The sequence below is a fragment of the Gobio gobio genome (assembly GCF_949357685.1).
Source record: "Gobio gobio genome assembly, chromosome: 17".
Classification (NCBI taxonomy): Eukaryota; Metazoa; Chordata; class Actinopteri; order Cypriniformes; family Gobionidae; genus Gobio; species Gobio gobio.
Genome location: NC_137110.1, coordinates 51,196,089 through 51,208,588, shown reverse-complemented (window position 1 = coordinate 51,208,588; position 12,500 = coordinate 51,196,089). Strand labels below are relative to the sequence as shown.

Here is a 12,500-nt window from a genome sequence, read left to right as displayed (position 1 = left end):
TGAGAGTCCAACTGCTGCTCTCAGTGTGTGTGTGTTTGAGTGTGTGTCGACTGCTTTCAGCGGACCAGAGAGTTCTCTAGAGTCCCAGCGCTGCCATCCTCAGAGTGTGTGTGTGTGTGTGTGTGTGTGTGTGTGTGTGTGTGTGTGTGTGTGTGTGTGTGTGTGTTTGAGGTCGACTGCCGCTCTCAGTGTGAGTGTGTGTGAGTTCTCTAGAGTCCCAGTGCTGCCATCCTCAGTGTGTGTGTGTGTGTGTGTGTGTGTGTGTGTGTGTGTGTGTGTGTGTGTGTGTTTGAGGTCGACTGCCGCTCTCAGTGTGTGTGTGTGTGTGTGTGTGTGTGTGAGTTCTCTAGAGTCCCAGCGTTCCTTCATCATGAGAGTCACAAACCAACGACAGGCTCATCGAAGCACTAATAACTGGGACCAAAACTGGATTTATGTTTTTACAGATGTTCACTATGGTGATTATTATGGTTGATTTATTTTTTGCGGGTTAAATGTACTGTTATGAAAATAATAATATTAATAAATAATAATTATAATAATAATATATATGTAAATACACTATAAAAATATATATTATATTTATTATATTAAAAGTAATTTATTTTGAATAAGTAATGCAGTAGTGGGCCCTGATTCGAATTGAAATCCATGATAAAAATGCATATTTTTTTCTCGTGCTTTTAATTCTTTGTCATTTGTATGAGTTGCTTTGATTTGATTAAATTTTATACTTTATGTACAGCACTTTGGCCAACTGAGGTTGATTATATATATATATATATATATATATATATAATATAATTAAATTATTAAAATAATTAAAATACAAATTAAGGTAATAAATGATATATATATTCATAATATTAAGGCAATAAATAAGCATTATCTTTATTCAAAATAATTTTATTTTGATTTCGGAGTGAAATGTATGGAAACCCATTCTGACCAAATTTTTTATTTATGTCATACTTATTATTTTGGTTAATGATGTAAAAAGTCAGAATTATGACATAAATATGACATAATTTTTTTTATAATTTTGCCTTTTAAATCAAAATTTTAACTTTTTAATGTTGTAAATGTGCTTTATAAATAAAGCTGAATTGAATTTAAATAAATAATAATAATAAATGAGTCAAAATATAAACAAATTATATATGCTTTTGAATTAAAAATAATATTAATAAATTCTTAAAAATAAAAATGATATCTATAAATTAAAATGCTAAAATATTAAGGTAATAAAGTATATATATATATATATATTCATAATATTAAGACAATAAATAAGCATTATCTTTATTCTTCTTTTGATTTCGGAGTGAAATGTATGGAAGCCCATTTTGGTTGATCATAATTTTGACAGAAAAAGTTGAAACCATGAGATACTAGGTTAAGTCAGAATTATGACATAAATATGACAATTTTGTTATAATTTTCCCTTTTAAATCAAAATTTTCATTATTCATTATTTCATCATTATTTTAATCTGGATTAAAACATGTCAGCCCAGAAATGATATCTGGATGAAAATGATGATTATTATTATTTATTACAGTTTTTTTGCACTTTTGTTTACTATATCTACTTACTGAAGTTTGTATGTGCCGGTGATGTGAACACGCGTGTCTCTCTCAGGTCAGACTGACGGTCATGTGATCGAGGACTCGGTGGCCCAGCTGAGGAAAGCGTCTCATCTGCTCAGCCCGATTCACACACAGCAGCGAAACGGATCCGCCAGCTCGTTTCATTTAGACGGCGTCAGCGGAGACATGTCCCCCATCTGCTGGTCTCCGGGAGAACACAGCTCCCCTGAGGGGAAAGGTAAGATGGCCGCCTCCTGCCTCTAATGCATACACTCACCTGAAGGATTATTAGGAACACCTGTTCAATTTCTCATTAATGTAATTATCTAATCAACCAATCACATGGCAGTGTCTTCAATGCATTTAGGGGTGTGGTCCTGGTCAAGACAATCTCCTGAACTCCACACTGAATGTCGGAATGGGAAAGAAAGGGGATTTAAGCTATTTTGAGTGTGGCATGGTTGTTGGTGCCAGACGGGCCGGTCTGAGTATTTCACAATCTGCTCAGTTACTGGGATTTTCACACACAACCATTTCTAGGGTTTACAAAGAATGGTGTGAAAAGAGAAAAGCATCCAGTATGCGGCAGTCCTGTGGGAGAAAATGCCTTGTTGATGCTCGAGGTCAGAGGAGAATGGGCCGACTGATTCAAGCTGATAGAAGAGCAACTTTGACTGAAATAACCACTCGTTACAACCGAGGTCTGCAGCAAAGCATTTGTGAAGCCACAACACACACAACCTTGAGGCGGATGGGCTACAACAGCAGAAGACCCCACCGGGTACCACTCATCTCCACTACAAAGAGGAAAAAGAGGCGACAATTTGCACGAGCTCACCAAAATTAGACAGTTGAAGACTGGAAAAATGTTGCCTGGTCTGATGAGTCTGGATTTCTGTTGAGACATTCAGATGGTAGAGTCAGAATTTGGCGTAAACAGAATGAGAACATGGATCCATCATGCCTTGTTCCCACTGTGCAGGCTGGTGGTGGTGGTGTAATGGTGTGGGGGATGTTTTCTTGGCACACTTTAGGCCCCTAAGTGCCAATTGGGCATGGTTTAAATGCCACGGCCTACCTGAGCATTGTTTGCAGGATAATGCACCGTCACAAAGCTCCAATCATTTCAAATTGGTTTCTTGAACATGACAGTGAGTTCACTGGACTAAAATGGCCGCCACAGTCTCCAGATCTCAACCCAATAGAGCATCTTTGGGATGTGGTGGAACTGGAGCTTCGTGCCCTGGATGTGCATCCCACAAATCTCCATCAACTGCAGATGCTCTCCTATCAATATGGGCCAACATTTCTAAAGAATGCTTTCAGCACCTTGTTGAATCAATGCCACGTAGAAATAAGGCAGTTCTGAAGGCGAACACAGTATTAGTGTGTGTTCCTAATAATCCTTTAGGTGAGTGTGTATCATCGTAATATAAACCCTAACACGAGCTTTCGTCTGTGCAGACGCTGGACCCTTAAACTCTGACGCCCCGGTTCAGACGTGTCCGTACTGCCAGCGGACGGTCCGGCCTGACGCCTCGCTGAGGGAACACGTGAAGTTCTGCCCGGACCGGGACAGCATCTGCCCTCTGTGTGGGTTCAGCTCGCCGTACCGCACTCAGATGGAGAGACACCTCACGCTCCACAGCCACACTCATGACAAGGTACAACACACACACACACACACACACACACACATGCACACACACACACACACACATGCACAGCCAACACTCAAAAAAATTATTTATGATGCTGTTCACTTTATTTAAGCAATTCATCTTGATTTAACACTATTAAAGGGTTAGTTCACCCAAAAATGAAAATTCTGTCATTAATGACTGACCCTCATGTGGTTGGACACCCGTCAGACCTCCGTTCATCTTCAGACACAAATGAAGATATTTTAGTGTAAATCTGATGCTCTGAAAGGCCTCCATTGGCTCAATGCACTTTACACTCTCAAGACCCTTAAAAGACACTAAAGACTAAAGTTACAAAGTCCATCTCACTACAGCGGCTCTACAATAACTTTATGAAGACGAGAATAGTTTTTGTGCGCAAAAAAACCCCTAAATAACGACTTATATAGTGATGACGATTTCAAAACACGGCCTCATGAAGCTTCGAAGCGTTATGAATCAGTGAGTCGATTCATGATTCGGATCGCGTGTCAAACCGTCAAACTGCTGAATCGACTCACTGATTCATAACGCTTCAAACTGCTGAATCGACTCACTGATTCATAACGCTTCAAACTGCTGAATCGACTCACTGATTCATAACGCTTCAAACTGGTGATTCGACTCACTGATTCATAACGCTTCGAAGCTTCATGATGCTTTGTTTTGAAATCGTCATCACTATATAAGTCGTTATTTAGGGTTTTTTTGCGCACAAAAACTATTCTCGTCTTCATAAAGTTATTGTAGAGCCGCTGTAGTGAGATGGACTTTGTAACTTTAGTCTTTAGTGTCTTTTAAGGGTCTTGAGAGTGTAAAGTTGAGCCAATGGAGGCCTTTCAGAGCATCAGATTTACACTAAAATATCTTCATTTGTGTCTGAAGATGAACGGAGGTCTGACGGGTGTCCAACCACATGAGGGTCAGTCATTAATGACACAATTTTCATTTTTGGCTGAACTTACTCTTTAAATTAGGTTTCTGGTTCAAATGTAATTGATTCATGTTAAACTGACTTAAAACCGTCACTCTTTGACATCACTTGATGTTTTCATTTTGAAATAACATGTTTCAATCAAGTAACCCAAAGAAATAAGACTTTCACTTCCCATCATGCTTTGCAAAGGGGCTGAATTCGGAGAGTAAATGTTTAAATAAAGTGCAATTTGATGCATTTTTAACAAGATGAGAAAATTGAGAGACTTTTTAATGCTTAATGTTGTGTTATGTTGGTGAGTAAAAGTTTGTGTTCTGTTAGTGTTTTTGGAGGTTACCATTGTGGTGACATCTTTCCTGTAGCTGAAACAATAGAGCAATGGCGCTAGCAACGCCAAGGTCATGGGTTCAATTCCCAGGGAAAGCAAGAACTGACAAAAATGTTAAAAATGTGTACCTTGAATGCAATGTAAGTCGCTTTGGATAAAAGCGTCTACCAAATGCGTAAATATAAATGTAAATGTAAAATGGTGAAGTGTAGAGCATGTGCTTGGGGTGAGGACCTACTAATAACTATTAATGTTGTTTTAATATAAAAAACGTCTCAGGTTACGAATGTAACCATTGTTCCCTGAGAACAGGGAACGAGACGCTGCGTCAGCTTGACGCTACGGGGAACGCCTCCAGCGTGACTGGTGCCTGAAATCACAATGAAAAAACTTCAATCCTATTGACCGGCGACAGCCTATGATGTCATCAAGGTGCGACCAGGAAGTATATAAGGGCGCCTTGCCAGCATGACAGTATCTAATCGTCTGAAGGGACTGTTTTCGGCAGGCAGGCCCTGCGGCATGGCACAGCGACGCAGCGTCTCGTTCCCTGTTCTCAGGGAACAATGGTTACATTCGTAACCTGAGACGTTCCCTTTCGAAAGGGAACTCGCGCTGCGTCAGCTTGACGCTACGGGGAACGATATACCAACGCCGCCATGCCGACGGGAGTGCATGCCCACTGGCAGTGACAACTGTCAAGACAAGCAAATTCTACTGAGATGCCTGAACCACTCCCCTTCTGGTCACATTAGGCTGTCAGTGACAGCGCTCCCTACGGTCATAGCCCAAGCTATCGCCCAAGAAGGAACCTTCACACACATGAGGTCCTTCCCAGGCCCTGCTCGAAGGCCTGGAACCAGCCCATTCGACTTAGAAGGGGTTCCTTTAAGGGAACGTGGCAAGGGAACTACGAGGGAACCCTATGCCAGTCACTATTCGGGAGGTTCTCACCGAATGCCACCAGGGAGACCTGACCAGGTGACCCAGACTAATGTGGGACACGTAATACGGTCAACCCTGTCTGTACAGTACAGAGCCTCTGGTACTCGCCTCCGAAGAGGCATCCCGCTAGGGTGCTGCAAAAAAGGCAGTGACATCCACTAGCCAGATCTCAGAGACGGGTTATCCCGGAGAGCAGCTCTCAGCGAAGTGCTATATAACCCTTGCTAGCGAGGGGAGTTTAGCCGCTCGATCCTCGGATCTACCAAGCACCTACTTTAAAACGTGCTTAGGAGGCCAGAGGCCTTACAGGCTGATTATGCCAGGGAGGCCCCGAAGGGCCTACGACCCTTAACCAGCGCCAAGCGGCCGTAAGCTCATAGTAGACCCTCATACGAGAGGAGCTCATAAGCCTGCCTGGTAGGTAACCATGCAGTAGGCAAATTATGAAAGACCCCTCCCGTGGGGACCGCATAGCAGCAGTAACGTCTCGTCGTGCTAGGGTAAGAGCACCGCCTCCAGGTCTCGCGAACGGTCAGAGACCGGCGCCTGATAGCGGGTGACCACTAGCTGTCAGCGTAAAGCCAGTTGTGCGTTCCCACCCAGGGAACTCGTTCCTCAGGGAGGCCGAGAGGGGCCTCCACCTGATGACAGAACATGCCGCCCATAGCCAGAATGTGCTACTCATAGCACTCCATGGTCACCGCCTCAGCGGCTGCACTCAGGGAGGCCAGTTGTGGCCTACTACCTACTAGCACTCGTGCTAGCCATCCAGTGCCTACTAGCAGTTTGTACCAGCCGTCGAGGGACTTAATGCCAGTCGTGCCCCCTCGGGGGAGACCAGGCAGCGCCTGCTGACCACAGCAGGCCCTCAGGGAGGCCAATCGGGCCTACCATCTGAGTAAAGGTAAACCAAACCGGGAGCCTACCCCTCAGGGCGGCCTTAAAGAAGGCTGGCTGCTGCGCCTGGGCTGGCGGCAGCTGTCTGCTGCTGACAAAGCCTGGAAATCCAGATCACACCTGGGGACTCATCCCCAAGGAGACTAGCTGACGAAGTTACTGCTGATGTCAACACCAGTGGAGAAAAACCTCCAGGGCCCACTCGTGGGCCACGGCGTCGAGACTTCCTTGCAGGGAGGCCAGTTGACGCCTACTACCTGTTCTGAAGTCCAACTGCCCAGACTGCCCAAGCTGGCTACTAACAACCAGCTGGCTCCTACGCCCTGGGGCTGGCTCCATCCCAGAGGCAGCTAGGGACAACTTGCATCGCCGTGTCCTAGGGCCCCTAGGACGGCGCAGTCTCTCGGGCAGCGCCTACAAACATGGACCTAATCACATTGCCAACAGCAGTGTACTCAGCGAAAGTGCTTAAACAAAGACCCTCTAAAGCGAGGGGAGTACAACTTACGTCACCTGCCTCGGGGCGGCTGTCTTACTTTCCATGCAGCGGCCAACCATAAGTGCGAGGGCGTCAGCCATTGGTAATGCTCGGGCCTCAGGGGAGCATCGGACCAGAACCTTCACAGAGGTTTATCCGATGTTCAGTTCAACCCGAGCCCTAAAGGAGGTGGAGCAGAGACATAGAGCAAGGGTGAAACAATACCTTTTCTTTTAGAAAATATAGAACCCACCGGCCGAACATCCTCCAGGAAGAGGCCGGGGGCCGCCAAAAGATGGCGGCCACCAAGCTCTGAAAGGCGGAAACGGCAGATAAAGTCTGATCGCAAAACCAGCGAAAGACGCTTCACTCCGCCCCACGACCACTGGCAAAGTCGCTGTCTGCTGCAACACCCCGACTGCGTTACTCATAACCCCAGAACGCAGAGAAGGGGGCGGGCCTTGGCCGGACGACTCTGTAACAAGAGGAGGCTGAAACAAGGATGCATAAACCACGCCATGTTCTCATATCAAAGGACAGGCCAGGGGCGAACAACCTTCATTAAAAGGGAACGCCCCCATCCTTGACAAAGCCTAGGCCAAGTGGTGCGGCATACCGCACTAGATCTACTCAGGGCTCGGGAAAGAAATATTATTACCTCTAATATAACACACTGAGGCCCCGAAACCCCTTTTCCCAAAGCCCCGCAGAGCTGGGCGCAGATCTTACTACAGCTCGCGCATTAGCGCGTACCCGGTCTTCAGCTACTTCCCACTTTTACGCTAGGAAAACACAGCTAGCCCTCTACACTACAAGCCCTTGGGCAAGAGCGCAAATTAAACACCCACATAGTGGGAAAAATAACACGGAGAGGCAGCAAGACTCTACTAGCAAAAGTGAGGCATTCACAGACAACCACATAATGTTGCAAAGAAGATCGTTCTTAGCTTACTCACGGGGAGCTGCAGGCCCTGCGAAATCCCTCGATGATCCAAAATTTCCCCAAGCAACCCCTCAGGGGAGTGACGGTCAAAAAGTCCTGAAAAACATAGTTTTGAAAATGTTTCGCCCTCATAGAGGGGGACTTACCAATCGCTCCTCGCGGTGCTTCAACCCAGCCATCGAGCTAGTATCCGCCCGCCATCCTGAGGGGGGCGCTTTCACCAAACTAGCCAGGCGAGCCGGCAGAATCTTACATTTTCTGCTCATCATAGGCCACCGGCCTGATGTAAAAGCGCCCGGGGGAAAACCAGAGGAAGGGAAAAAAGGCAGCGTTCATCTCCGCGCTCCTCGGGGGGTGGAGTCTGCTGCCTGCGCTGGTTCCGGTTACCAGCCCCGGCTTCCTTCCTCTTCCTGTCGCGGGTGTCCCGCCTCCCCTGCGCCCCCAGTCCTCCGCGGCGGGGCGCACGAGAGGCGACGCTGGCTCGCTATTCCCGTCTCCAGCCCTCAGACTGGGACGGGCCGGGGACACCCGACTGCCTGGGCACGGTCCCGGACCTCAGCGGAATGCATGTCCTGAATGCCGCCGAGCGCGCCTTCGCCTCTCCGAACTTTCCCACCACCGCCTCTACGGAGGTGCCGAAAAGTTCAGATGGCGAAACCGGGGCATCAGGGAGAAAGGATTTTTTTTTTTTTTTTTTTTTCCTCTCCCTGATGTCCAAACGGTTTAACCACAGATGTCTCTCCGTGGCCACCCTCGCCGCATCGGCGCTATTTGTACGGTGGCCCGGAGAGCGAAAACCGCGGTCCGGCGCGACTCGACTACCGCCTCAGGGGGTCCCTCCCCCCTGATCGAGGTCCCTCAGCAGGTCCGCCTGCAACACAGCTGTGGTGTGCAAAGCCGCTGCAGCGCGACCCACTGACATGTACGCCCTGCCATTCAGGCATTTAGACCGGCAGGGTGGGAGCCACAGTGTCGCCGGCCGCCCAGAGGCGAGATAAACATAACATCTCGTCCACGGGCGGCATCGACATATACCCAGCCAGGCAGTCCCTCGACATCAGCGACATCTAGCTCGCCGATGTCGACAGATGCGGGCTGAGTATGGTTTCTTCCATTCCCTCGAGATCTGTTGATGGAGATCTGGAAAGAATGGAAGACTCCCAGGAGTTGGGAGGTCATGGGCGGAGAGAAACCGATCGTCCGAACTGTTTGGACGCTCAGCCTTTCTCCTCACGCGCCGCAAGGCAGCTGCAGTCTACCCGCAGCGCGTTCCATGACTTCCAGCAACTCCCCGTACATGGGACAGGATGGTATGAAAAGCTTCAGCATCTTTAACTGACTCACCCATCCTCTGCTCGAGCCTCTCGCGATCTGGATCGTCCTCAAGAACCATAACTGTCTCCAAGCGACGAGCCAGATCCATCTGGGAAGCGCATTTCAGACGCCGCTCAGCCTCAGCTTGAGCGTGGTCTTTCCCAGATGCTGAAACCTCTCCCCTCGAGAAGAGGTCCCACCGAGAGCGGAGCGTTTCCAGAGGACAACGCTCACAAATACTTTCACAAGAGGTTCGCAAACCTCTCATGCATGCTCTTCTCCCAGACAGTAAACGCAAAGTGTGTGTGTATCCAAAGCGCAAGATACACATTCAAAACACACCTGCAGAAGTGGCGTTCTCAGCACACTTCATTGTTATCCTTCTTGTAGACGTTTCACGTGAAGACAGGCAAAACAGTCCCTGAAGACGAAGAGATACTGTCATGCTGGCAAGGCGCCCTTATATACTTCCTGGTCGCACCTTGATGACATCATAGGCTGTCGCCGGTCAATAGGATTGAAGTTTTTTCATTGTGATTTCAGGCACCAGTCACGCTGGAGGCGTTCCCCGTAGCGTCAAGCTGACGCAGCGCGAGTTCCCTTTCGAAAGGGAACTACTTTGGGCATGCCATGGATGTAACAGAACACTTTTCTGGCTAGCCAATAAAATCTTGTAAAAGGTTTTGTAAATGCACTCAAAAGCTATTCTTTGAATTATTGTAATTAAATCATGGAAATGATTTTTCCATGTCATTAAACGGCTTTCTTTCAGCATTAAGCACTTTTGTTAGGCTAACTTAAATAAATGAGTTGGTCCAAAAATTGCAAATTAGTTGGGATGACACTATTAAATTAAGCTGTGCCTAACCATTGTAAATAAGTTGAATCAACGTAAGTACATTAGATTGGAATAACAGAATTGCATAACGCTGAAATGAAGCAAGTTAATCATGTGGAAATACTTTCCATGATTTTTTTATGTTCATTCAAAAAGTAATTTTTTTGAGTGAATGACACGCATGCAGACGTGTGCTAACTGCTCCTGATTTCATGTGTGTCCCAGAATTCCCTGTCTGAGCCCAGTATGGAGAGCAGGAAGTTCAAGTGTAATCAGTGTGGAAAGGCCTTTAAATACAAGCATCACCTCAAAGAGCACCTGCGCATTCACAGCGGTAAGACAAACCAGTGCTTTCACACACACTCACTGAACTTAAGAGGAAGAAACACTTTATGACCATTAGGACCTTTTTTAAGCAAGTTCTTATTTCAAGTTCAAAATCTCTGAGTTACTTTTCACACTAATTGCTCTCCTGCCCCCATGTTGAGAAAAATAAGTGCAGAGACGTGTGTGTGTGTGTGTGTGTGTGTGTGTGTGTGTGTGTGTGTGTGTGTGTGTGTGTGTGTGTGTGTGTGTGTGTGTGTGTGTGTGTGTGTGTGTGTGTGTGTGTGTGTGTGTGTGAACATGAGGGTTATTGTAGTTCTAGACTAAATGTGAGCATTTATTAATCTCACTTGCACAATAAAGATTCTGTACTCCTCAAGATGCAAAATCAGAATACTATGCAAACCTCCAATAATTAAATGTTAAATAAAACAACTATTTTTATGCATAATCTACCTTTATATTTAATTGACCAATGTCTTGCTGCTGACCTTTGATGATGAAAATTACTAGATTTTTTGTTTTTATTGGTAACTTTTTCCTCCTGCATCTATTCCTCCATTATCCAGAGCTGCGCCCTCTAGTGTTCATGAGGGAATCTGCATTTTTACCTCAGCCTGGGGCGCATTATTTACATTTTAGTATGAAGAGGTCTTTACAGTTGCACAAAAATAGAACTTTTTTGTTATAAAAACAAAACAAAAACAAGCCCAGGTGAGAAAAAGTAACGCAAAAGTAACGTAACGCATTACTTTCCTTAAAAAGTAACTCAATTAGTTACTTTTTAAGGGAGTAACGCAATATTGTAATGCATTACTTTTCAAAGTATCTTTCCCCAACACTGTGTGTGTCCATGTCTCCTGTGCAGGTGAGAAGCCGTACGAGTGCTCGAACTGTAAGAAGCGCTTCAGTCACTCAGGCTCCTACAGCTCACACCTCAGCAGCAAGAAGTGCCTCGGCGGCGGCGCCGGCGCGGCGGGAAACGGAGCGCACTTTAACGGACACGCGTACGCCTTCCCATCGCCCACATCGCCCCCTGTGGCCGGAGGGAGGAACAGCAGCCGGGGAAGGGGCTCTCCGTACGCTCAGTACCCGCTGGAGCCCGCTCTGAGCCGGGCATGGGACCCTGCGGAGGATCTGGCCATGAGGGCGGGCGTGTTTAAGGGCACCACGCTGCTTCCGCTTCTGCAGTCGCGCAGTAAGTTTGAGCACCTGCTGCAGGAGATGCTCCGTCGGGAGGCTGGGGGGGGCGACAAAAACCACAATAACCTGCCCTCGCCCCAGCGGGCATCCTGGCATTCGGTCCCGCAGCAGATCCTCGTGCCTTTGCCCACACCTTTACAGCTGGCGCAAGATTCCCCGCACAAACACTGGGCGGGAGAAGAGGGCGGCCCAACTTCCCCGACGTTACCTGAACGCCAGCACCTGCGCTACCTGGACCTGTCAATCAACACATCGCCCCGCCCATCCAGCCATCACATTCAGAGCGAACCTTTAGACTTGTCCATCCCTAAATCGGCCTCCGCTTTGCCAAGTAACGGTTACTCGCCGCCGCAGGAAAGACGCGAAAGATTGACTCCGCCCACCCCGCAGCAGGTGGGCGGGGCTTATGCAGCATCGCCTCTGTTTGGCAGCACGGTTTTCAGCAGCTACCCTCTCTTCAATCACATGATCCCGGGACACAACGGTCTGACATCACTTCCTCTCACGCCACCAACACCGAGCCCAGGCTTCCTGTCTCCTGTGGCGTATATGATGGAGGCGGAGCCAGAGTCAATCCTGAAGAGAATCCAGCATGAACGACATTCAATCATGGTATATATATATATAACATAATCACACCCAAACACACTGGAAATAAAGAACTACTTATCAAAATGTATAATAAAATATGAAAATAAAAATCATATTCGTTATAACAAAAATGTATAATAAAATATGACTTTAGATATATTCTAAATATCTATTATAAAATATATACAAATAAAATTGTTTCTAAATATTTATGATAAGATATAAAAATATGACATTCATCATAACAAATATGTATATTTCAATATGAAAATAAAAATTATATTCGTTATAAAGAAATGTACTCTAAATATGAATAAAACAATATAAATAAATATTTATTTCTAAATGTGTATAATAAATGACATTCATTATAAAAAAATATTATTCTAAATTTGTATAATAAAATATTAAAAATAAGATACACAAAACAA

General features: G+C 46.2%; 1 protein-coding gene across 1 annotated transcript in view; it reads left to right on the top strand.

Annotated features, from left to right (window-relative positions):
* The window catches only part of LOC307140496 (zinc finger E-box-binding homeobox protein zag-1), a gene marked incomplete at its 5' end in the record, with an annotated part of 72,258 nt that overhangs the window by 55,730 nt on the left and 4,028 nt on the right, over window positions 1-12,500 (top strand). The window contains 4 exons of the mRNA XM_079840055.1: window positions 1,642-1,827; window positions 3,054-3,253; window positions 10,177-10,285; window positions 11,144-12,090. Coding sequence (XP_079696181.1) covers window positions 1,642-1,827; window positions 3,054-3,253; window positions 10,177-10,285; window positions 11,144-12,090 — 1,442 coding nt within the window. The remainder of the gene's footprint in view (window positions 1-1,641; window positions 1,828-3,053; window positions 3,254-10,176; window positions 10,286-11,143; window positions 12,091-12,500) is intronic.